Source organism: Caretta caretta, chromosome 6, assembly GCF_965140235.1.
Source record: "Caretta caretta isolate rCarCar2 chromosome 6, rCarCar1.hap1, whole genome shotgun sequence".
NCBI lineage: Eukaryota > Metazoa > Chordata > Testudines > Cheloniidae > Caretta > Caretta caretta.
In genome coordinates, this window is record NC_134211.1 from 10675532 (window position 1) to 10700685 (window position 25154).

General features: G+C 59.5%; 3 protein-coding genes across 11 annotated transcripts in view; 1 reads left to right on the plus strand and 2 right to left on the minus strand.

Moving 5' to 3' along the window:
- Positions 1-303: 303 nt before the first annotated feature.
- MTCH2 (mitochondrial carrier 2) lies at positions 304-13004 on the minus strand. 2 transcript variants are annotated; one of them, XM_048853537.2, is made up of 13 exons: positions 12841-13004; positions 10141-10225; positions 9251-9357; positions 8789-8815; positions 8363-8419; positions 5745-5802; positions 5396-5447; positions 5133-5192; positions 4345-4438; positions 3942-3989; positions 2430-2497; positions 738-813; positions 304-510 (listed from the first exon to the last, which is right to left on the minus strand). In XM_048853537.2, exons 1-13 carry the CDS (start codon positions 12925-12927, stop codon positions 424-426), a joined length of 906 nt encoding a protein of 301 aa, XP_048709494.1. In that variant the 5' UTR covers positions 12928-13004; the 3' UTR covers positions 304-423. The 2 variants fall into 2 exon arrangements, with proteins under 2 accessions (XP_048709494.1, XP_048709495.1); XM_048853538.2 differs by having other exon boundaries at positions 12863-13000.
- LOC125638161 (phospholipase A2 crotoxin basic subunit CBb-like) lies at positions 11248-11980 on the plus strand. Its single transcript, XM_048853541.2, has one exon. It carries the CDS (start codon positions 11248-11250, stop codon positions 11857-11859), a length of 612 nt encoding a protein of 203 aa, XP_048709498.1. The 3' UTR covers positions 11860-11980.
- A 10485-nt stretch (positions 13005-23489) lies between the features above and the next one.
- AGBL2 (AGBL carboxypeptidase 2) overlaps positions 23490-25154 on the minus strand; it is a 64423-nt gene continuing 62758 nt past the window's right edge. For all 8 annotated transcript variants that reach the window (XM_075129205.1, XM_075129201.1, XM_075129203.1 and 5 more), the window contains one exon: positions 23490-24481. In XM_075129205.1, the coding sequence (XP_074985306.1) occupies positions 24253-24481 (229 nt within the window). In that variant the 3' untranslated portion in view covers positions 23490-24252. The remainder of the gene's footprint in view (positions 24482-25154) is intronic.

Genomic DNA, 25154 nt, shown 5'->3' on the forward strand with positions numbered 1-25154 from the left:
TGGGGCATAGCACTGATCCTGGGGAGCTATGACAGGGAGCAGTGCTATGGGACCTAGCCGGGGGCACCAGGCCAGCGTGGAGTGTGTCCTTCACAGCCAGAACCGACAGCAGAGGGGGGGCAGGCACATCTGCAGGCAGACCCAGGGGTAGAGCCAGCCTTGCCCCCAGCCAGGGAACTGTCCCACCAGGGCACAGCGCCCCCACCCAGGAGCTATCCCACCAGAGCAGCGCCCCCACCCAGGCAGCCGACCCCCCCACCCAGCCTGCACTGCCCCATGACTGAATCTCAGACTTGCGCAGTCTCCATTTCCCAAGATTGAATCATTATTTAAAAAACTGTATAGAAATCACCACTCTCCCATCATTCAGTGCATCTGGCCCAGCCCTGGGCCTGGCCCCGGGCCCCTCGCCCAGCTCCGGCCTCAGCGGAACCGCTTCTCCTCCCACACGTACAGCTTCCCCGCAGGCACCTTCCGGAAAAACAGGCTGTTGCCTCGGCTCATGTTCCCCTGCATGGAGAGGAAAGGAGAGGGCTGTCAGGGTGGCCTGCCCTGCTTCCCTCTGCCTACCACCCAGGCAGGGCACCCAGGCCCCAGTCTGCCAGCCCTCCTACCCACGCCGCAGGGCCAGCACACCCCAGCCCTTTTATAACCCCCACCCCGTGATGAGTGCCAGGCCCGACTTCCCCACACACTCCGTCCCCACGCTAGGGGGCTGGGGTGAGGCTGGGACGTACCTCCTTGAGCAGCTGGCTCCAGCAGTCTAACCAGGAGGAGTAGTTGGGTGCGTAGGGGGGGAGGCCACCAGCCAGCCTGCAAGAGAGAAGAGGGGGGAGGGAGTGGCAGTGAGAGACAGCCCTGCTCCGAGCCTGCAAACGGCCCCGCCAAGGCCTCTGCAGCAGCCAGTCGCTCCGGGGGCAGCAGCTGGGTCACCCCCTGCCGGCCACCCCACCGCAGCCTGTTCCCAGAGCCCTCCCTGGCGTCACCAGCACCACTTCCTGTCTGAGCCCTTCTGAGCTACGTAGCTTTAACAGGGCCCCGAGCCAGGCAGCTCAGCCAGGCCCCAAGACCCCCAGTTGCCCCCCGTCCATTCCCCCATGGCCAGAGCTTCCTGCCCCTACCCCCAACACTACAGAGGGGCAGACGGGTACCAGGAGAGCAGCCTTTCTCCTGGGGCCAGAGCCGATGCTCCCTTGTGAGATGGCCACGGGCCGCAGCAGCAACGCTCCCCCAGAGGTGGGGGGGGGGGGGGCGGCAGGGGCTGATTCAGGAGCGCAGACCTCCCCCACCCCACCAAGTCTCAGCTGCTCCTGCAGGGCGGACAGGGACAGACTATCGCACCCAACAGGCCCAGGTCTATTCTGGGAGGCTGCAACCTGCGATTTCGCTCCTGGCAAGCAGCCGAGGGTGACACAGGAGGGGAGGCGCTGCAGGGCCATGGCCAGGGAGCCCAAGAGCCTGCCAAGCATCTGGGGAAGAGGGAGCCTGTGTGACAGACAGGGAGTGAGCTGCGAGCGCAGCCAGGACTAGCTCCACGTCAGGCTGGGGCGGGGGAGGGACGGACGGACGACAAACACACACAGATGGGGCCGGAGCTCAGGATCGCGGCTCTGCCAGCTGCAGCAGGGAGGGGATGATCTGTCCCCCCGTCCCACTCTGCCGTCGAGTCGCTAGGCCCAGAGGTGTTTCACGGGGAATGACTCTGCAGGTGGGGGGTGATCTGTTCCCAGCACCAGCCCATGCAGGGCTGCAGCTACCCTGGGGGAAGGTGCCTCTCCCTGGCATGGCTCCTTTCCCTTCCCAGACGCGTGGATGCGCCGTTACCCCGGTCTGACAGTGGACACACAGGGGCTTTTGCCACTTTCACTCACCGCTCCAGCTCAGCTTCCCTGGGGGATGGGCTCCAGCTCAAAGCAGAAGGTTCAGCGCCCTTCAGCTCTCGCTAGCTGTGCTCTACCCGCAATGGTCCAGTCCCTCTTTGAACCTCCCTCAGCTCCCTCCAGTGGCAGAGAGCTCCACAGGCCCCTCACATATTGCGGGAAAAGCCACCTCCTTGTATCTGAACGTCGCAGCCTTCAGCGTCCCCAGCCACCCACCTGGTGCCATGTCTGGGCTGGGCAGAGCCCTCTCGCCTGCCGGTGCCAGCTGTTCACATTCCACACCAGCAGCCACTGACAGCGACTCCGCTCCCCCCTGAAGGGTTTCTCCCCAGCCCCCGAGGGGCCGGAACATCGTCATGGGAGCTCAGTTGGGAAGCCTGGCTCCGGATTCCCAGAGAAAACCCAATAGGATGTGTGGGGGGAGATGCTGCGTCTCCCTGACTCCTGTACAGGAGCCACCGTGTCCCCTACTCCTCAGGGCTGGAGCAGGAGCCCTTGCGTTGCAGGGGGAGGGTGCAGCTGGCTCAGGACGGTGTGCGGGGCACTCACCCACAGTTGTTAATGGCCATCAGGTTGGAGACGAGCACGAAGGGGTACGTCAGCATACTGGCGAAGAACTGCAGGCATGAGAGATGGACCACAGTTAGCAGGGCGGGGTGCTGGCTTCGCAGCCCCGCCTGGAGACCCCCAGCCCCAGGAGCACAAGGAATAGAGAGGGAGGGTATCTCAGCGGGGCCCTGGCCCAGAGAGGGAGCTCGCTGGCACTCACTGACTCACTCCTGGGAGAGGAGGTCTTTGTCCTTCCCTTCCCAGGTCACCAGAGAGCACATGGTCTGAGCCAGGCAGCAGTGTCTGCTCGGGACAGACATGGGCTGGATGGGTAGGGCAGTGGGCACAACATGCCCAAGGGGAGGGGGCCGGCTGGGCAGAGCCCTGGGGGTGGGGCCAGGCCAAGGTGCACTAGCGGGTGGAGAGTTCACCCACCATGAAGCACCAGCTAGTGATTTAGACGCATATGAGGGCACCAACCTCACCCCCCCCATGGTTCCCTCCCACCCCAGGGCAGCTCTGTGGGGCAACATATATAAATGATCTGGAGGATGGTGTGGATTGCACTCTCAGCAAATTTGCGGATGATACTAAACTGGGAGGAGTGGTAGATACACTGGAGGGGAGGGATAGGATACAGAAGGACCTAGACAAATTGGAGGATTGGGCCAAAAGAAATCTGATGAGGTTCAATAAGGATAAGTGCAGGGTCCTGCACTTAGGACGGAAGAACCCAATGCACAGCTACAGAATAGGGACCGAATGGCTAGGCAGCAGTTCTGCGGAAAAGGACCTAGGGGTGACAGTGGACGAGAAGCTGGATATGAGTCAGCAGTGTGCCCTTGTTGCCAAGAAGGCCAATGGCATTTTGGGATGTATAAGTAGGGGCATAGCGAGCAGATCGAGGGACGTGATCGTTCCCCTCTATTCGACATTGGTGAGGCCTCATCTGGAGTACTGTGTCCAGTTTTGGGCCCCACACTTCAAGAAGGATGTGGATAAATTGGAGAGAGTCCAGCGAAGGGCAACAAAAATGATTAGGGGTCTGGAACATATGAGTTATGAGGAGAGGCTGAGGGAGCTGGGATTGTTTAGCCTGCAGAAGAGAAGAATGAGGGGGGATTTGATAGCTGTTTTCAACTACCTGAAAGGGGGTTCCAAAGAGGATGGCTCTAGACTGTTCTCAATGGTATCAGATGACAGAACGAGGAGTAATGGTCTCAAGTTACAGTGGGGGAGGTTTAGATTGGATATTAGGAAAAACTTTTTCACTATGAGGGTGGTGAAACACTGGAATGCGTTACCTAGGGAGGTGGTAGAATCTCCTTCCTTAGAGGTTTTTAAGGTCAGGCTTGACAAAGCCCTGGCTGGGATGATTTAACTGGGAATTGGTCCTGCTTTGAGCAGGGGGTTGGACTAGATGACCTTCTGGGGTCCCTTCCAACCCTTATATTCTATGATTCTAACCCTTGGCCCCCACCCCCAAGAGGAGAGTAGGGGTTACACACGCACTCCAGTGACAGCCTGTGAGTAGCTCTTCATCTCGCTCATGGTGGAGACCTAGAGAGGGAAGGAACCGCATTGAACAAGGAGACCCTGCACCCTGCCACAGCCCAGCCCCTCCATCCCCAGACACAGGGGGCTGCCTCTGCCCCGATTCCCCGCACCGAGTCTGCACGCTGGGCTCCACCAGGGCCTGAAACCCAAACCACCCCATGTGGGTCGCAGCCACTACTTGGACAGGCTCCCCGGCTCGGTGCTGGGAGGGCAGCACACAAAGGGGAGCGCAGGCCAGGCCCAGCAGAGATGGGACCTTCCCATGCTGAGCGGGTCACCTCCCAGTGCCCCCCGAACTCCGTTTGCCTCCAGGCCCCACACCCTGGGCAGCCACCAGGGCGATGCTGCAGGGGCCTACCCCGTTCTCCAGTGCATAGGTATTGATGAGGTAGGCCAGCATGTTACAGAGCCACAGTGACAGCACATCGCCCAGCAGCCGGGGAACGAGCCCCCTGAAAGAAACACAGCAGGTGAGTGAGCAGAGGGTGCCCCCCGGGCCAAGGCTGGCAGGAGCCTCCTCCAGCACAAGGGGCAGCCCCTCTCTTGCAAGGATAAGCTGGGCCCCACCCCACAATCCTGGGCGAGTCTCCCCACGGACAGCATGTGGGGCCTGCGGCACAGCGAGATTCAGGGACTTGCCCTAACTTCCTCGCCAGCAGGGGGAGACTGGGAGACCCCTGGGCTGTGACGCAGGGCCCAGAAACAGCAGTGGCCAGAGGAGGAGCTGGGACGAGAATTCATGGCCCCTTCCTCTGAGCCACAGGTGGAGCCTGGCCAGCAGAGTCCCTGCTGCTTTCTCTGACAAGCTGGATGGGCCCCCGCCTCCCAAGGGCGCCTGTCCCCCTCCCCAGGGCGCCCTCCCCCCACTCCCACCCCCGCAGGGCACACACCCCCGCCTCCCAAGGGTGCCCTCCCCCTGTTCCCACCCCCGCAGGGCGCACACCCCCGCCTCCCAAAGGTGCCCTCCCCCCATTCCCACCCCCGCAGGGCGCACACCCCCGCCTCCCAAGGGCTCCCTCCCTGTTCCCACCCTCGCAGGGCACACACCCCCGCCTCCCAAGGGTGCCCTCCCCCCGTTCCCGCCCCTGCAGGGCACACACACCCGCCTCCCAGGGGCTCCCACTGCCTCCTGGCTGCAGGACTCACGCAAAGAAGCCCAGGATGCCCTCTTCCCGGTAGATGGTGACGAAAGGGCTGAAGATGCCACTGGGCCAACGGGAGACAGAGGAGAGAGATGCTGTCACATGTGGCTCCCGAAGGAAGGGACTGTGGGTTACCATATCCTCAACTGCCCCCTACCAGCCACCCATGTGCCAACCCCTCCTCCCCCCCCAGACCACACCAGCTACCCACTCCCTTGGCAGCGCCTGCAGGACCCCTGGTCCCAACCCCTCTCACCGGGCCCTTACCTGTACTTGGTCTCCCTGCCAATGAACTGCACCATGCATCTCAGCGTGATCACTGCGGGCAGAGCCAGACACAGCAGGGTCAGCATGGGGGAGCTGGGCTGCACCCCCGCCACCCCAGTCCTGTGGGGTCAGACACGGCACACCGGGAACCTTGGACCTCTGAACTCAGGGCATCAGCATGGGGTCACAGGCCCCAGCACCAAGGGTTCACAGACTCACTCAGCCGGGAGCTCTGCTGAGGATCGGCTGGGTCCTGAATTACCCCAGCACTGGTCTCCATGGGTGGATCCCACGGAGCAGGGCTGGGCGTGAGCCCCATCCAACCACCCCCACAGCGCTGGGTACCTACCGTGGAAGGGATGGGTGACTAGCGTTGCGGCAGAACGGGCAACCATCTCTCGGGAAGTCTGGAACAGACACAGGCCATTAGGGCTCAGCCAGGACACGTGCTCAGCGGAGAGCAAATAAGGAGGGGAAGGGCCGCGGCAGAGATGGCCCTGGGGTGGTAGGAGAGGGGCGGCAGAAGGCAGGGCAGTGGGGGGCTGGTGGAAATGCTGCGGGGGAGCCACTTGGGGGCAGCCGAGTCTCAGCACTCCCAGGCTGCCTGCTATGGGAGGTGCCAGGAGCCAACTCTCCACAGCACACATGCCACTGGCACATGGCCAAAGCCAACACAGCCCATCGGCGACTGGACGCCTAGCTCTAGGAGCAAGCCTGGGTCTCTGCCCCACACAGCCAGATGCGCCTGGAGTGCAACAGGAGGCAGTGCCTGAAGGCTGCCCTGCTGATGAAATGTGGCGTGTGGGGCAGGGGCATGTGTCAAGAGGTTTCAGGAAAGGAGGGAAGGGGAATGATGCCATGGTCAAGGGGGGTGGAGAGAGGTTCAGAACAATGGGCACCCCAGGGAGCGGGTGGCAGCCAGGACCCTGCTAAGGGGGCGACTCGCTGGGCCAAGAAGGGAGGGCTCTAGCAGGGGGAGATGAGGATGCAGACTGTGACCCTGGCAGGCCAGTCACCAGCTCTTGCCCAGGCTGCAGGTGTTAGCTAAGAACCGACAACCTTGTAGCTGAAGCCCAGACCAGGTCACCTGTCTGGTAGTTTTCAGAGTAGCAGCAGTGTTAGTCTGTATTCGCAAAAAGAAAAGGAGTCCTTGTGGCACCTTAGAGACTAACCAATTTATCTGAGCATAAGCTTTCGTGAGCTACAGCTCATTTCATCCTGTTAATATATCCCAGACTGATGTCTGCCTTCTTGAAATCCATTGTCTTTATTTTGCTGTTCTCCCTCCTACCATTCCTTATCATTTCATGATCACTTTCACAAAAGCTGCCTTCCACTTTCTAATTGTCAACCAGTTTCTCCCTATTTGTCAAAATCAAATCTAGAACAGTCTCCTTCAGTAGCTTTCTCCATCTTCTGAAATAAAAAATTGTCTCCAATACATTCCAAGAACTTGTTGGATAATCTGTGTCATTTTCCCAACAGATGTCGCAGTAGTTGACGTCCCCTATCACCACCAAGTCCTGGGCTTTGGATGATTCTGTTAAGTTTTAAAAAAGCCTCAACCATCTCTTCTTCCTCATTAGGTGGTCTGTAGTAGACCCCCTACCATGACATCACCCTTGTTTTTCACCCCTTTTATCCTTACCCAGAGACTTTCAACAAGTCTATTTCCATCTCAACCTCAGTCCAAATGTATACTTTTTAATATATAAGGCAACTCCTCCTCCTTTTCCCTGCCTGTACTTCCTGAGCAAGCTGTATCCTTCTATAGCAATATTCCAGCCATGCGTATTATCCCACCAAGTCTCTGTGATACCAACTATGTCACAGTTGTGTTTATTTACTAGCATTTCAAGTTCTTCCTGATTATTCCCCATACTTCTCGCATTAATATACAGACATCTAAGATACTGATTTGACACCTCCCCCCAGTTCTGTCTTGCCTCTCTCTAATCCCTGCTATAACAACCCTTGCTCCTCCCAAATTCCAAAATGTAGTGTTTAGACTCTATGAAACGCTTATACAATGCTGCCTATGTTCGTCTCACTTGTAGTGTCTGTATTCCAGGTGGCAAGGAAATAGGTACATTTTGCTTTAGAACTCTGAAAACGTTCACCCTGAACTTGTGAACTCAAGCCCGGGAATTGTCCCCCACCCAACCGCAAGGACTAGCAAAATCAGATGGGCCATCAAGGATTCATAGGACTGGTTAATGGCCCTATCGCACCTGGCAAATGCCAGGTGCAAGGAAGCTCGTCCTGTGGGCTTGGGAGCTGAATGAAGGAAATAAGAAAGCCACAGGAAAATTTCCCCCTTTTTTGGCTCTGAAGGGCCAGGGACTCTAAACTGAAGCCAGAGATCCCCAGGGGCTGCCCGGAAAGACACTTTGAATTGTTGCTCATTACAGCTCTGTCATTCTTGGGATTCAGATGGTAACTCAATGGTGTGTATGTTTGCTTGCTTTAACCTGTACAAAACTCTCATTCCTTTTTCCTAGTTAATAAACCTTTAGGTAGATTATTACAGGACTGGCTACAGGCATTGTCTTTAGTGTAAGACCCAGGGTGCCAACTGATCTAGGATAAGTGACTGGTCCCTTGGGACTGGAAGCAACATGAATGTGGTGTGATTTTTGAAGTAAGTGACCATGTATCACTAAGTCCAGTTTGCCTGCATGGCAAGACAGGCTGGAGAGTCTAAGGGGACTGCCTGTGACTCCACAGTCGGACAGTTACAGGTATCCAGGAGCTCATATTTGATTAAATCTAATTCTAACACACACTCTGGGGTGGCTGCCCCATTTCTGACAGTCTGCCTTGAGGCAGGCGCTCGTGGACGTGAACCCTCCAGACAGCGCGACACACACTTCACCCCAGAGGGATCCAGCTCCAGCAATGGAGGGTCCGCAAGCCCCACATGCTACCCTGGCCCCTAGGTTCCCTTGGGCCTGGGCCTTCGCTCACCTCCTTGATGACCTGCTCCCACGAGGACACGGGCTCCTTAAGGCTGGCCCCGGGCTCCTGGGGAGAGGGCATGAGAGAGGTTGAGGTAGGAGAGCTCCCCCCTACCCACTCCCCAAATGACACTGCCCCCTCCCACAGAGCCCGCATGGAGAGCAGCAGGCCCTGCCTTGGTCCCCTTTGTTATTCGATATTCCCAGTGCAGTAGCATCTAAAAGCCATTCAGTCCAGGCCCACCCTGCAGCTCGCTGGGCCCATCCACCCAGCCCCCCACCTCCCTGACCACACCAGGCTTTGTATGAGTGGACATCTCCCAACCCCCGTGCTCCTGACAGGGCACGTTCCTACCATCTCCCCTTTCCCCAGGGCAGGGCAGAGCTTGGAGAGGTGCCTACAAGGGAAAGGACCCAGAAACCAACTCCAACGTACCTCCTCCTGGTCAGCTTCCTGGTACCGCTAGGGAGCAAGGGGACAGAGTTAGCACAGCAAAGGCCACTGGGATATGGAGGTCTCGTTGGGCCCAGGCAGCCAGGGAGGAGCGCACAAGCACCAGGGCTTCACTGCCCCTCGGCTGCCTAGGTAGGCCGGGCTGAGTCAGAATGTTATGGGGACTGACAGCAAGTGGCCTCCAACATTCCCATAGGGGAAGACAGCCCTGGGACCCACTAGAAACCACAGCGAGCCCTGAGAGAGGAGCCGACACCCTGCTGGGCCAGAACTCAGCCCCCCGGACGCCTCGTCTGTGTGGAGCAAGAGCACAAGGGACCCCCTTTGGACCTGGACAATTACCCAACCCCCTCAGGGTGGGGCCAGCTGCAGCCGTGCAGACAGCCTGGGGCAGCAGCCGCTCACGAGGGGCTTGCTACGGCCTTCCAGCCCCGCCCGGCGTACCTGTAACACCTGGCCGTGCACGATGGTGCCGATGGCGCCTGAGCAGAGTCTGGGAGTCAACCCTTTGAAGAGTCCAGCTCTTCCGTCTATCTTCATAATGTGCTTAGCTGTGAAACACCACAAGTATGAGGGGCGCCGACCCCACTGCCCCAGCCAATTTTAAAGGACATTTCCTTGCTGTGTGATTACAGGAACAGTTGTTCCTCCTTCATGTGTAACTGCCAGGCCCTGGCCCTCCCCGTGAGCCCTCAGAGAGGCAGGCTTCCAGCACGGGGGCTACAGGGGTCATGGGGACATCCTCTGTGGGCCAGCCACAAAGGGGACTTGACACATGCTTTGCCAGCAGCAGAACGTGGTGCGGAGGCGGGTAGCGTATGACTTTGCGATAGGCTAACCAAGGCACATATGTTTGGGACATTCATTCTGATAGGCAGTGGGTCGGCAATGTTAGAGACCAGGACTCTAGTCCCAGCCCTTCATGAAATGCCTTTGTTAGAGAGAGGGCTAATGCTTGTCCGCTTGCTAGGGATAGGGTACGAGATCATGGTCAGTGAGATAAGGGCTGTGAAGTGCATGGAAATACAGACAGCTGTGAGTAGAAGTGAGATTTGAACTCCTGTCCCCTGGTTCCCAGCTCAGTGCACTCTCTGCAGGGCAACAGGGTATCTGGAGGTGAAATCAGACTCCTTCCCTCAGAACACACCAGCCTTGGTGGCCAGCCCAAGGGTGGGATCCCCCCAGGAAATCCAGAACAACAGAGAGGTCTGCCTCACTCCCCAGGCACAGAGGGCTCCCCCATCTTTACACCAGTAACTACAACCCCTACCCTTTGGGGCTTCCTTTCCTGCCCTATCCCCAAATCCACATGCATGCCAGAGACAGGGACTCACCATATGCAAAGAGTCCCGGTAGCTGGTAAACCTGTCGCCCAAATATATTTCTGCCCAGGGTCGGAGGAAGCGGCTCATATCCCACCTTCAAAACAAACAGACAGTCTGCAGCAATCTGCCCATGGACCGTATCAAAGCCTGGTGATTTTCTGGTGCCTCCTTCCGGCCCGGGACTGTCAATGCCCTGCAGCTAATTGAAGGGTTCAGAAGCCAAAGACGCTATATTTAGTGGTGGACCCAAATGCCTCCACAGTCTGCCAGTGGGAGGGATTCAGCTCGGCCTCGGGGTTAACCCCTTGGCAGCGAGACACTGGGAGACCGCGAGCCTCGGTGGCTGCCCTTTAGAATTGCACAGGAGAGTCACAAATACATTCAATTATTTTCCCCCAAAGAAAATTAAGGACCAAGCTGGAATTAAATCATCTCCCATCTCTGGGCAATACCCTTCCCCAACACCCCCACTCCCTGGCCCGCTTCCTCCAGCGCACAGCATACCATCCTCGTTCATGCCACCTACTCTGGGAAGATGGAAAGTCCCTCTGGCCAGGGACCCGGTATCTGTGAAGGGCCCTGCACACTTCTGGTGCTCTAACTTATCATCCTTGGTATCCAGACACTGGATTAGATACAACGCTGTTGAGGGCGGGGCACCTGCTAGACACAGAACGAGTTGGTGCACGACCCTGACAAGCGTGGGTCATGCCCAGCAATCTGGCTTGCAGGCAGCTCTGCTGACCTCCCAGCTGCTCCTTGGGTTACAAATGGGTTTCGCTTTACAACGATTTCAAGGGGTTTCTCCACTGGCACTCGCATGCCCTGCAGACCTAGAGTACGATACTTTCATCAGGCCACTGTCTGGGAATACAGGGGACCGCCCTGGGGGCTCAAGGGTTAAATGCTCTCCTGCAGCTGGAATGTCGCCTCTTTCCAGCCAATGGTGGCCCAAGACGGCTCCTACCCTGGGCTGAGACCTGACAGCCAGCCAGTGTCACCAGGTAAAGCAGAAGGGAGTTGGGCAGCTCTACGGAGCACAGGACCAGAGGAGAGAGCGGCAGAAAGTGACCCAGCCACTCTGGGCACCTGACCGTTCAGGCTCCCCCAAGGCAGATGCCCACGGACCCAATGAAATTCGCTATGTGGCTAGTGCTGGTGACCTTGTTGTCACAGTCTGCCCATGAGGCTCAAAGCAGCAGGCGAGGGAGACGCAGCCTTCTGGAGCTGGGTCTCACTCTGTGGTGTTACCGGCAGAGACTGCGGACCCCGCTGTTTGCTCTCAACCTGTATGGGTGCTACTGTGGAACCGGGGGCTCCGGGACACCCCGAGACGCAGTGGACCAGTGTTGTTTCCTCCATGACTGCTGCTACCGCCACGCCAGGGTCTCCTTAGAGTGCCGGGGGAGAGTGAAGTGGCAGCCCTATGAGTTTGCATGTAGCCCATCGGGGACGGAGTGCCGCTCTCAGAGCGTCTGCGGCAGGATGGCCTGCGAGTGCGACAGACAGTTTGCTGAGTGTCTGACGGCAGCAAAGCCCAGAAAGAGGCATTTCTTCTACAATAGGAGAGAGCTATGTACCGGTCCCAAGGGCTCCTGCCCGGCCACCTTCCCCAGCAAGGCCGAAATCCTGCACTGGAGAAAGACGCCTTCCCCGCCCCCTCCTGGCAGTGGCTCCCCAAGCAAGGACTCTGCCTTGGGAGCCAGGGACAGAAACCCCTCCCTGTGACTGAGTGGATTCTGCTTCATGGGGCTGTGCGGAGCTCTCCTGGTCCCTGGGTTTCTGTGGTTTCAACCTCTCTAGGAGTAAATGGTCTCAGCAACTGCTGGGTGCTCTCACTGTGGCCTGAGCAAACCGGGGATCGTGGGGGCGGGGGGCAGGAGAGAGTCGTGGTAGCTTCAAAGGGGGGGGACAGTTATGGACTCTGCCTGGGTACTCTGGGATCAGTGGCTCTGGCATTCTCCAGGCTCCGTATGGGAGGCAGCTGCGGGGAGCTGAATCCTGGGTCTGGATAATTTCTGTCGCAGCCCGCGCCCCCCGGCCGTGCTAGGCGCTGCACAGACATGCCGGCTGGTAGGGAGAGCAGAGAACGGGGCTCCTCCCTGGGCTGTGAGTGGGCACCGGGGCCTGCACAGCCGGCAGGGAGCTGCCGCACGGATCGGCCCGGGGCTGCTCGGCAGGGCAGCGTCCCTCCCGGCCCCGACTGGCTGATCGGGCTTTGAACCCCCGGGGCTGGGCGGAGGCTTCGCGGCGCCGCTGGTGGCCGGCCACGGACCGCGCAGCCCCGGGGGCTGGGGCGCCGGCCCGGGGAGCGGCGGAGCAGAGGCTGGGGCGGGCCAAGCGCCCCTCGGAGTCACCGCCCGGCGCAGACCGGGGGGAACCGGCCCAGCCGCGCCCTGCCCCGGGCAGCTCGGCGCGCGGGGGGAGGGCCGGGGGGGGCAGCTCGGCGCGCGGGGGAGGGCCGGGGGGGGGAGTCGCTGCGCGCGGGGGAGGGCCGGGGGGGGCAGCTCGGCGCGCGGGGGGAGGGCCGGGGGGGGGCAGCTCGGCGCGCGGGGGGAGGGCCGGGGGGGGGGCAGCTCGGCGCGCGAGGGGAGGGCCGGGGGGGGGGGGCAGCTCGGCGCGCGGAGGAGGGCCGGGGGGGGGAGTCGCTGCGCGCGGGGGAGGGCCGGGGGGGGCAGCCCGGGGGGCGGGGTCCCGGCCCGCTCTCACCTGCACCAGCACCTTGACGTACATGAGCGGCTGGGAGAGCGCGGTGAGGCCGGAGCCCAGCAGCACCTGCGAGGCCGTGTCCGCCATGCCGAGCCGAGCCGAGCCGAGCCGGGTACGTCACCGCGCCGTTCCCACGTGACCGGCACCGAAAAGGGCAAAAGGGTGGACGGCCACTTCCGGGTACCGTTTCTTCCACTTCCGGTCCCCCGCCCCATCGGCCATCGTCATTTCCCGCTTTCTTAAATGGTCCAATCGGGGCTTTCGGAGGCGGGGCGGACACCTCGGAATGACGGGGGGGCGGGGCTCCCAGGGCGGTCGACCGGGACGGCCGGGGGAAGAGGGGCCTGGTGGCTCCGGTCTGCCCCGCAGCGGGGCTAAGGCGGGCTCCCTGCACGCCCTGGCTCCGCGCGGCTCCCGGGAGCAGCGGCACGTCCCCGCTCCGGCTCCCAGGTGTAGGGGCAGCCAGGGGGCTCCGCGCGCTGCCCCCGCCCAAGCGCCGGCTCTGCAACTCCCATTGGTCAGGAACCGCGGCCAATGGGAGCTGCGGGGGCGGTGCCTGCAGGCGGGGCAGCGCACAGAGCCCCCTGGCCCTACCTCCACATTATAGAGCCGGAGGCTAAGCGCTGCCCAGAGACTACCCCCCCAACCCACTGCCGCGCCCTAACCCCTGCCCCAGCCCTGATCCCTCTCTCGTCCTCTGAACCCCTGGCCCCAGCCTGGAGCACCCTCCTGCACCCCAAATTCCTCATCCCCAGCCCCACACCAGAGCCAGCACCCCAAGCTGGAGCCTTCCCCTGCCCCCCGCACTCCAATCCCCAGCCCGGAGCCCTCTCCTGCACCCCATACCCCCCATTCCCGGCCCCACCCTGGAGCCAGCACCCCCAGTGAGAGCCTTCATCCCCTCAGAGAAGGGGCAGGGCAGGGGGCGGGGCAAGGGTGCTCGTTTTGTGCAAGTACAAAGTTGGCAATCCTACTCGCTGTGTTAGAACAATGGACAGGCGCCACCCAGTGACTCCAGGAGTCCTGTCTCCCAGCCCCCTGCTCTAGCCACTAGTCCCCACTCCCCTCCCAGAGCTAGGGATAGAGCCAAAACTTCCTGATCCCCAACTTTCTACTGTCCTCTAGGCAACACTTATATAAACAAAGCCTGTGTCACATCCCTCTCTAGTGGCCTGGCCACATAACCACTAACAGTGTCTCCTTCAGCGGGGCGGAGGGTCCCTGCAGGGGCATTAGAAGGTCCCTGTTTCCTTCTTGACTGGTGACCCATTGGGAGCATGGGATGGAATTTCTCTTGCTCCAATTTTCTTTTGAATCTAGCTGATTTAATTCACACACTGAGAAAAGATCCTTGTAACCAGGCATTTTCGTGCAAAGCCGTCCTCATCATTCAGCTATGGCATAAGGGGCAGCAAACCCAGGTGTTCCCCATCATGCCTGCTCCTCCCACAGTACCACGGTTCATGTAACATGTGGGCAGGTTTGTAGGCTGAGAGAGAAGGCTGCAGAGTCAAACCCTCCGGAATCAGCAATTGTCACAGTTCTAGTTTCCTGAACAACCTTAACTCTGCGCACTTGGTCAAGTGCATTACAACACCATCTTTTAATTGCATGATCACGCACTAATTTTACCTACATGAGTCACCAGCCGGGTTTGAACTCAGAATGTAAGTGAAGAAGGGAGGGGGACTCTGCATGGAAATTGCAGTCAGTTGAAGATTGAAGACCAGACCCCGTGGTGGCTCCCACCCCAGTGCACCTTCCCGAATGCTGCAGGATATATTGACAGTGACCTGTCCCCTCCCCACAAAGACATGGACAAGTTGGGAGTTGCATGTGTGATGGGGTGGGTTTTTCCCCTTGTTATGTTGTACGTGAGCCTCTCTAAATCACCAATGTCTAAGTGGTGGGAATAAGGGTGTGAGACTTTTGCTGAGACCCTCGGGGCGGGTGAAGCTGCTCCAGCTGCCTGCAGGAAAGCGATGGCAAATGCCCTTCCTAACCTGAGAACTAGGGTGACCAGATGTCCCAATTTTATAGGGACAGTCCCAATTTTGGGGTCTTTTTCTTACATAGGCTCCTATTACCCTCCGGCCCCGTCCCAATTTTTCACACTTGTTGTCTGGTCATCCTACTGAGAACCAGGAGGGAGATGCAACCAGTTGTCACAGAGTCACAGCCCCGATGCTCTGGAACTGCCCTCTATGAAGTCAGTCAGGACTAGCGTGACTCCCATCAGGGCACGCAGTCCAGGGCAAGAAACCTCCTCGGCTACAGCCTTCCTGGGTCTGACCTCGGAGCATTCAGCCTCCTGGTCCATGCACTTCCTGCAGCGGGTCCAGCTGGACTGGACCCCTGGGCTGGACCACCACTTCGCACTCTGAGCCAGCCGGTAAAACAGAAGGCTTATTAGTTGACAGGAACACAGTGTGGAACAGAACTTGTTAGCATAGAAATCAGTGACTTTCAGCCAAGTCCATCTTGGGGCAGTCCTGGGCCTGGGGCCGCCAAGTCGCAAAACATAACAAAGCTGCTCTGCTTTTCACAGCAAGCCCGGAATGCGCCAATCCCATTTCAGGGGCACCGCCCCCCGCCAACAGCCAAGCCCGGAATGTGCCAATCCCATTTCAGAGGCACCGCCCCCCGCCAACAGCCGAGCCCGGAACTCGCCAATCCCATTTCAGAGGCACCGCCCCCTGCCAACAGCCGAGCCCGGAACGCGCCAATCCCATTTCAGAGGCACCGCCCCCTGCCAACAGCCGAGCCCGGAACGCGCCAATCCCATTTCAGAGGCACCGCCCCCTGCCAACAGCCGAGCCCGGAATGCGCCAATCCCATTTCAGAGGCACCGCCCCCCGCCAACAGCCAAGCCCGGAATGTGCCAATCCCATTTCAGAGGCACCGCCCCCCGCCAACAGCCGAGCCCGGAACTCGCCAATCCCATTTCAGAGGCACTGCCCCCTGCCAACAGCCGAGCCCGGAACGCGCCAATCCCATTTCAGAGGCACCGCCCCCTGCCAACAGCCGAGCCCGGAACGCGCCAATCCCATTTCAGAGGCACCGCCCCCTGCCAACAGCCGAGCCCGGAATGCGCCAATCCCATTTCAGAGGCACCGCCCCCTGCCAACAGCCGAGCCCGGAACATGCCAATCCCATTTCAGAGGCACCGCCCCCCGCCAACAGCCGAGCCCGGAACGCGCCAATCCCATTTCACAGGCACCGCCCCCTGCCAACAGCCGAGCCCGGAACGCGCCAATCCCATTTCACAGGCACCGCCCGCCGCCAACAGCCGAGCCCGGAACGTGCCAATCCCATTTCACAGGCACCGCCCCCCGACAACAGCCGAGCCCGGAACGCGCCAATCCCATTTCAGAGTCATCGCCCCTCCGCCAACAGCCGAGCCCGGAATGCGCCAATCCCATTTCACAGGCACCGCCCCCCGACAACAGCCGAGCCCGGAACACGCCAATCCCATTTCACAGGCACCGCCCGCCGCCAACAGCCGAGCCCGGAGCACGCCAATCCCATTTCACAGGCACCGCCCCCTGCCAACAGCCGAGCCCGGAACGCACCAATCCCATTTCACAGGCACCGCCCGCCGCCAACAGCCGAGCCCGGAACACGCCAATCCCATTTCACAGGCACCGCCCCCTGCCAAGAGCCGAGCCCGGAACGCGCCAATCCCATTTCACAGGCACCGCCCCCTGCCAACAGCCGAGCCCGGAACGCGCCAATCCCATTTCAGAGCCACCGCCCCCTGCCAACAGCCGAGCCCGGAACGCGCCAATCCCATTTCACAGGCACCGCCCCCTGCCAACAGCCGAGCCCGGAACGCGCCAATCCCATTTCACAGGCACCGCCCGCCGCCAACAGTCGAGCCCGGAACGTGCCAATCCCATTTCACAGGCACCGCCCCCCGACAACAGCCGAGCCCGGAACGCGCCAATCCCATTTCAGAGTCATCGCCCCTCCGCCAACAGCCGAGCCCGGAATGCGCCAATCCCATTTCACAGGCACCGCCCCCCAACAACAGCCGAGCCCGGAACACGCCAATCCCATTTCACAGGCACCGCCCCCTGCCAACAGCCGAGCCCGGAACGCGCCAATCCCATTTCAGAGCCACCGCCCCCTGCCAACAGCCGAGCCCGGAGCACGCCAATCCCATTTCAGAGGGGGTTTTGTATAAAAATTCCATTATTTAGTAGTAACCTAAGTACACCTCTACCCCGACATAACGCAACCCGATATAACGCGGGTTTGCATACAACGCGGTAAAGCTCCGACACGTTGCTCTAAGCAGCCTGTTAAGGGGGCCAGGCTGTGGCATTGGAGAAGGGTCAGAGGGTCTCGGGGGCGGTCAGAGGCACCTCCCCCCCAGGGTCTGTGAGGCAGGAGCTGGGGGGGCACTCTTGGGGACCTTGCAGTTCCAGAGTGGCTGGGGGATTAGCAGGGGGCCGGGAGCAGCCAGCTCTGTTTCCCTCGCCCCAGCCCCAGCTGTGTTGCTCACGGCTGGGGCAAGGAAAGTGGAGTGGGCTGGGGCCACGTCACTCTGCTTCCCGCCACAGGTGAGTGCGGGGGGCGTCCTTTCCCCAACCTCCCTGCACTCACCGGCGGCGAGAAGCGGAGCGCCGCGGCTGGGAGGTGGCAGAGTGGAGCGGGCTGGGGCCACATTGCTCCACTTCCCGCCGCTGCCGGTGAGGGCCTGTCAGGGGGCGGGAGGTGTGGATAGGGGTCGGAGCAGTCAGGGGACAGGGAGCGGGGGGGGGGGGGGGGTTGGGTAGGGGGTGGGGTCCTGGGGGTGATTAGGGATGGGGGTCTCTGGAGGGGGTGGTCAGGGAACAAGGAACGGAGGGGCCAAACAAGTTCGATATAACAGAGCCTCACCTATACGCGGTGAGATTTTTTGTCTCCCGAGGACTGCGTTATATCGGGGTAGAGGTGTCCACACAAAAAGGTACGTTGTAACCGATCTGCCAGATACGGTCTCTGGTTCAATATTTAGGGTTTTCTTCAACAAAACAACAGACAACTGGCTCAAGTCCTGCCCCCGCTCCCTGCCCCAGTAACCTGTTTTCTGCAATTCTTCTGTTACATGGAACATTGATATTTTCCCCCTCCCATCTCTTTTAGTTTATTTTTTTTCCCAGTTCCTGTATAGATTTTCAGTGGAGTTGAAGTATTTAAGAGAGACAAAGAGAAACCCAACTCTGTTAAGAGTCTGGCGTATGTTACAGATTACTGTGGCTTTTTCACAACCCCTCCCCCCCACACACACACTCCCCTCTCCTCCCCTATAATGTAACTGTATCCCTGTGATTTCAGGCTGCTTGTGTTTGCTGCCTGGACTGGGATCCCGTGTTCATCATGGTTTGCAGATGACATGCTTGGTTTTTAGCCAGGGCGGGGAACATTCTCCGTGTCCTGCATGTTCAGGACCAAACAATGGGTGCTCGCCAGGTGAGTGGAGGAGCCATGCGTCCAGCTGGGAAGAGGAGGAGGCTGAAGGAGAAACAGCTAGAGGTGCTCTTGCAAGCGGTGAAGAGTCCAAAGGGGGCACCTGCTTCCTCCTGCCCAGCAAGGTGGACTCCAGACTGGGTCAGCATTGGTAGGTCTGCAAAAAGGGAACCGTGGAACCGCTCAGGTGCCTTGCGCCCTTCGGTAAACGGTATTCAGAAGATAATTTTGCCTTGTGCAGGGCTGATAGTTTGCAGAGAGGTCCCGGTGAACAGTCCTACCTGCCATTCGAGAGCTGCCTTGCTTCGGAAAATAGGCCACCACCCCCCGCCTGCCATCACCGCGCCTCTGGCCCCCCACCAGCCATCACTACCCCTCTGGCCGCCCCTCCAGCCATCACCGCCCCTCTGGCCCCCCACCAGTCATCACCACCCCTCTGGCCCCCCCACCAGCCATCACTACCCCTCTGGCCACCTCTCCGGCCACCTCTCCAGCCATCACCGCCCCTCTGGACACTCACCAGCCATCACCATCACCGCCCCTCTGGCCCCCCACCAGCCATTGCTATTGCCACCCCTCTGGCTCCCCACCAGCCATCGCCATCACGACCCCTCTGGCCACTCCACCAGCTGTTGCTGCCCCTCTGGCTGCCCCCCCCCCAGCCTCTGTCACCACCCCTCTGGCCACCTTGCCAGTGGCAGGACCTTAATGTCCAAGTCATGCACCTCTCCAGCGCCTCGGCTATGGAGCACCTGGCCGCCAGCAGGACTTGTTCCCCACACTGGGATCTGCAGGAACCGCTTTGACCTGGTGGATCACAAAGAGCTGAGCCAGGAACTGAAGAGCAAACTGCAGGAGATCAATGAGGATGAGCAGAGGTAGGGGACCTCCGATATGCCCATTGCCCCTTCTCCGGTGTTTGTCTTGCTTCCCGAGCTAAGTGTTGCATCTCACTCCTGATTCTCAGGTTAGGAAGGGCATTGGCCATCACTTACGTGCAGGTGCAGGCAGCTGGAGCAGCCTCACCTGCCCCTGAGGGTCTCAGCAAAAGTCACACGCCCTTATTCCCACCACCTGGGCATTGGTGAACTGAGGGTAAACACAGTGTTCCTGCAAAACAGTAACACTCAAATAGGCTCACGTACAACGTAACAAGGGGAAACACCCAGATCATCACAGCATGACACTTGGCCAGGGTCCCAGGTCCCAGGGTTTTCTGCATGTTGCAGGGACCTCTGCATACTTTGGCCATGCTAGATTGGCCCTGCAGATTAGAGACAATATGTGAGAGACGCAGGAAGAAATGAGGTATCATCGGCTTCCTGTAGGTGCAGACCCTGGCTCAGGGCTTTATTCGGGGCTGGGTGGAGCTGGGCACTGGGGTGTTGGTGGCAGTGCTGTGGGGCCCCTTGCTGCCGCATCACGGCATCTGCTCTCACCGTCCTCTTCCTCACTGAGTATTGGAGACAGCCAGGGCATGTGTCCGGAGGGGTGGGGAGTGGATCTGAGACTGGGGCATGTGCCCATGGAGGGAATCTGATGCCAGGGCTTGTGTCCATGGGGGGTGTGACGTTGCACTCCATCTGTTTATGGAAATATGCTTGTGAGTGTGAATATGATGTAACTGGAATATGCTTCATGCAAGAGGTCTCTTGTAAGGTATCATTACAAAGGTTATAACCTACTGAAGATATTCCTCCTATTTGTATGTATGTATCATTCTTGTATCTAAAGCTAGAAATACAAAGTATAACTCTGAGGTCCTATTGTAATTATTCAAAGTGTGGGCCATTAATGGTGGCTTAGAATCTTGATGGCTCCCATTGACTAGGACAACTGGTTGTAAATGGTTTATTTTCCTGCAAGCCTTCCTGTGTACCTGTGGGCCAACCCGTGGGTAATGAAGAATGAGGTCTCACAGGACAAATCCCTGGCTGGGATGATTTAGCTGGGGATTGGTCCTGCTTTGAGCAGGGGGTTGGACTAGATGACCTCCTGAGGTCCCTTCCAACCCTGATATTCTATGAGACAATGTAATATGGTACTGGAATCTACCTTAAAGCTGGTACTTTTCCATTTAGAAGGAGGGGTGGGGACCCAGAGAGACAAAAGATTCCCGCCTTGTGCCAAAGCTATAAAAGGGGGGTGAAGCAGGACAGAGAGGGCAGCCAGTCATGTGAAAACCCTAGTTAACACCTAAGATGTCTGCTGGAACTAACAAAGGACTGTATCAGGGGAAAGGATTGGGCTCAGACTAGGAAGGAGTCTAGTCTGTGAAAGAAGCTTCTTGGAACATCTCTGAGAGTGAGATTTTACCTGTAATCAGTTTCATTTCACTGCAGTCAGAGGTGACTCCGGATTGATCCCAGGGGGTGGGATCAGAACCCAGCCCACAGGTTCCTTGACATGCAGTGACGTGTCTGTTAGCCCTGGGGCTGGGCACTAACGGCAGGGTATAGACACACGGGGCGGGGTTTGTGGCTCCCATCTCACTCCTGTTTGTGCGCGAACACAGCTCCCTGCACCCAGATGCTTAAGGATTTCTCCATTAAAATGAGTTTTAGTCGGAGATCCTGATCTCTCTTTGCCCTGTCCTTCAGATTGCTGCTGTTAGCGCACTTCTGTGGCATGTGCGACTCACCCAGCATCGGACACAAAGGGAGTGCCCGTCAGATACTGGCATTGCAGACTTGCAAGACGCACACCTTTTAAAACCTGGGGATCCAGGCATATTTAAGGCGTCCCTATTGGGAAATTCGGGACGCAAAAGGGTTTTGTTTTTTTTTAAACGTAACTAACGCTAACTAAACTAAGAACTGTGAATAAAGAGGGTTAAAGTAGCCATCTAACAACTCAATATTAATGTTCATAGTGACACCGCTAACGGACTCCGTCTCAAGCTGGGGCCGTTGAGAAGGAACTGCAGGGGTCGGGGTGTGTGCGTGCTAGAAGAGGCACCGGCGGTGCCGCGAGACTGCTATTGTGCTAGCAAAAATCTCCGCTTGATGGCTCCGGCAATGGAGTACCCACAGGGACAGCGCTCGAAGAGGAATCTAGGGTTCCTACCGAATTGGCATCTTGGGGTCCTTCCCCACTTACCCCACAGCAGGTCCTCTTGGCCTGCCTCTCTTCTAACTCCAGCTCATGTTTTCACTGCTCCAAGCGGTCAGCTAGCCTCCACTCCTCCAGCTCCAGCTCCTTCACTCTACACATCCACTGGGGGGAATCCAGGTGGGAAGCCCCCTCCTGGCTGCGGAGCTGGGTCCAGTGGACCCCTGCCACTACCCCAACCATCCCCTGCTATTCCCAGACTCTCCGGGCATCCCGGGAGCCCCGCTGGGATCTAGAACCTGCTCCTAGGACTGGTCATTCTCTACCATCCAGGCAATCAGCAGCTCCTGGGTGAGCCTCCCAATGCTCACCCCTCTCTCCCTGCACAGACATACAAGACCCCTTGTAGGGAGCTGGTTGTAGGCCCTTTCCTTGCTGGTTCCTTCAATTCCCTTGTTCTATTGCTGGCAGACACTCACTGCAAAGCACCTGCGCTGGCAGCCAGATGTCTACAGGGTGCGTCCACCAACCGTCTGCTCCTACCAGGTTGTCACGGACTCACAGGACTCGTGCTTTCTCCCAGCGCCGTACGGTGCGTGGGGGGAACCCCCTTCAGTGCGACAGCCCTTCTCAGGCGTCCACTCTTTCTTGGGGGTTAAGCCGTAGGCCCCACCACCTCCTAGAACCGCACCTCTCTGAGCCTGTCTCTGCCGTGGGCCCCCTCAGGGAGTCCACTCACTCTGGACCCTCGTGGCCTCCACTCCCAGAGGCAATAATGCCCCCTGTTCTCTAGTCTGGAGTGACTCTCAGCCAGTGTAAAACAGGAGGGTTTATTGAGCCTGCTCCTGCACCCTGAACCCCTCATTTCTGGCCCCACACTGGAGTCTGTACCCCCTCCTGCACCCCAACCTCCCGTCCCAGTCCAGTGAACGTGAGTGAGGGTGGGATAGAATGAGTGAGGGGCAGGGCCTCAGAGAAGGGGCGGGGCGGGACCTCAGGCAAGGGGGTGGGGCAAGGGAGTTTGGTTTTGTGTAATTAGAAAGTTGGAAAACCCAGTGGGGGGCAGAGTCATGTGGGGGGGCCTGGCTCCCCTGTAGCCCTGGCTGGGGAGGGGCAGAATGACAGGGCGGGGCTGGCTCCCTGATAGCATTAGCTGGGGTTGGCTGAGTGGTAGGGTGGGGCTGGCGCCCCTGTAGCCCTGGCTGGGTGTGGGGGGGCAGAGTGATATGGGGTGGGGGGGCTGGCTCCCCTGTAGCCCTGGTTGGATACGTGGGGGAGGGGAGGCCTTTCCCTGCAGCCAGTCCCCCTGCCCCTGAAGCTTTGTGCACATCAGCCCCTGTTGTGGTTCACGCAGCTTTTCCCTGAGCACGGAGGATCCATCACACCCGGCCAGATCCCCTGGCTGCCCTGAGGTGGCTGCTTCCACTTCAGCGTCCCAGTTCCCTGCCCTCCCCGCCCCCAGCCCCAGTGCCTGGGGTGATGGCATTGCCTGGCTCCCATGTGTCTCCAGCTGCTCGAGGGGAGGGGCAGGGCCTGGAAGCCCTCGCCTTCCTTGGGGGCACAGACAGCCCTACCCCAGGCACTGACAGCACAGGAGCACGTGCGGTCCCTTTGCTGCCCCTGCAGATTGCCCCAGCCTGAGCCCCGCCACACCGCCCAGCTCTGCCCTGGCCACGCCCAGCAACAGGGGCCCGAGCTGCCTGAGGCAGGTTCTGTTCATTTCCGTCGCGCCGTCTCAGTGGCTCCTCTGCTGGGAGACGCCTCCCAGCTACTGTCCTGCCTGCACCTCGCACGTTTGTCTAGGACGTTCCTTGCTTTTTGAAGAGCTCGAATTTGGACGCTCCTGCTCCTCAAGGTCTGTGGGAGGGGAGAACCCGGTTCCTGGGCATTTGCCACCACTGCAGATGGGCAGCCCCTCACGGACCTTAGGGGTATCTTCCTGGGCCACCTCCCTTTCCTCCACCCGAGGGGGGCACAGGCCCACTCCTTGTGAGCCCTGCAATGCCTCCCATGCAGCCAGCAGGGGGGTGCAGAGCCCCCATCTCGGCACCTCAGAGAGGCTTTGGAGGCCAATCGCCCCTTCTCCCCCCAGCCCTGAGAAGAGCCCAGCTTGCGGCCGTCTGCAAGAAATGACCAGCCTGCAGTGACCTCCGGACTCTTTAATGAAGGTATCTGACCAGGTTACTGCTGGCAACCAGGCATGCCCTGGCCCTGCTGAAATAACACTCCGCGCCCGGTTTCTTCGGGGTGGTTTTCTCTTTGACCCAGGCTGCCCCTGGCTGCATCATTGCTTTGAGAAAGCATAGTAGATATTTTAACAATCAGGACGGCCCGATGGCACCATGCCACGTGCCCCCCGGGAGCGGAGAGGGAGAACTGTGCTTCGGAAGCCTGGCCCTGGTGGACCCAGGATACGGGCAGAACAGGGAAGGGCAGGCGCAAGGCCATAGTGCTGATGGGCTGGGCCAGATGGAGCCAACACCCTGCAGAAGACGGGGACAGTGCAGCGAGAGACAAACACAGCCAGTCGGCGCTGGGGCTGTGGGCTGACAGCTGCTCTCCCAGCCTGTGGGCTGTTAACAGCCGTGTGTGCGTGGTACCTGCCGCACGCCGGCCGGCCGGGGTTCTGTGCCAACACAAGGAAAGGCCACGGTGCAACGCTCATGGCGCAGTCAGCCTGCACTCTGAACAGCCAGGCCCCCACTGGAGCCCTGAGCAGCCTGTGGGGCTCCTCTGCCCACCGCCGGCAGCTCTCAGAGACAGTCATCAGAGGGGTCCTGCCCCACGCTGATCTTCACAGCCCCTTTCAGGGAGGGAGCCCGGATGACTGTTCCAAAGCCCTTTAATTAGCCTGCCAATGCAGGCAGGAGGGGGCTCTGGCAGGGAGAGGCCCAGCCCTGCAGCCCCTTACTGGGGCCAGGAGGGGCTCTTGCGTCTCTCTGGCTCCATGCAGGGGGGCTGGAGCTCCAGCAGGCTCCATGTGACTCGTCTGGGAGGCAGAAGGTGCTGCGATTGGCTCTGCTTCAGCTTGGGGGATCCAACGGGCACGCTCTGGCCAGGGACCTGGGGTCTCCGGAAGAGGTTTCTGCTCAGCAGTAGAGTCACAGTGGGCTGCTCGGGGCCCCACCACACAGACCTAAGGGACAGACACAGCCGGGCTCACTCAGGCCTTGGGGCTGCTGGGTCTGAGCCCATCCTCTCTGCCATATCCCCCACCTCTGTCCCAACCATCAACCTCTTACCTTCAAGCTCCTTTCTCCTCCCACCGTAAGCTGCTCTCTCTCCAGTCCCTTGTGCCCCTCCCCTCTGGGCCTTTCCCCAGCTCCATCATGGCCCTACTTCATTCCCCCAAGAAGTGCTGTCCCCATTCCCTCAGGCCTCCCACAAGCTCCCTTGCCACCCCATCCCCTGCCCCCATTTCCCAGACCACTCCAGGGGCTCTGCCCATCCCTGCCCCATTCCCTTGACAACCTGGGTCGCCATCTCTCCATCATGTCCCCTCCCCTGTGTGCCCGCTCTTCCCACGGCCCCCACGGCCAATGTCCCCCCAACACTCCCCCCTGCTTCCAGGAAGACTCTGAGGTGTCAGCGTCACTGTTACATGCCCCAGCTCAGCAGGGATCCAGTCCTTGGCCTCAGGTCAGGCTCTGGCCCTTCCCAGCCCTGTCCAGCTGTTAACCTGGCAATGCCACTGAGCCAGAGGGAAGGGGCTCCTGTGGAGAGAGTGAGCACCCCCTGGAGCAGGAAGCTGAGGCTCAGAGTGGAAGTGTAATAAGCTGTTCTGTGCTCATACCACTGAACGCTGCCTC

Excerpts from the sequence above, each read along its gene's own strand:
- LOC125638161 (XM_048853541.2), top strand. The coding sequence starts at position 11,248 with ATGCCCACGGACCCAATGAAATTCGCTATGTGGCTAGTGCTGGTGACC.
- MTCH2 (XM_048853537.2), bottom strand. The coding sequence starts at position 12,927 with ATGGCGGACACGGCCTCGCAGGTGCTGCTGGGCTCCGGCCTCACCGCG. Across the intron at positions 10,226-12,840 it reads ACGTCAAGGTGCTGGTGCAG|GTGGGATATGAGCCGCTTCC; the intron begins GTGAGAGCGGGC and ends TTTGTTTTGAAG. Across the intron at positions 9,358-10,140 it reads ACCGGGACTCTTTGCATATG|CTAAGCACATTATGAAGATA; the intron begins GTGAGTCCCTGT and ends GGTGTTTCACAG.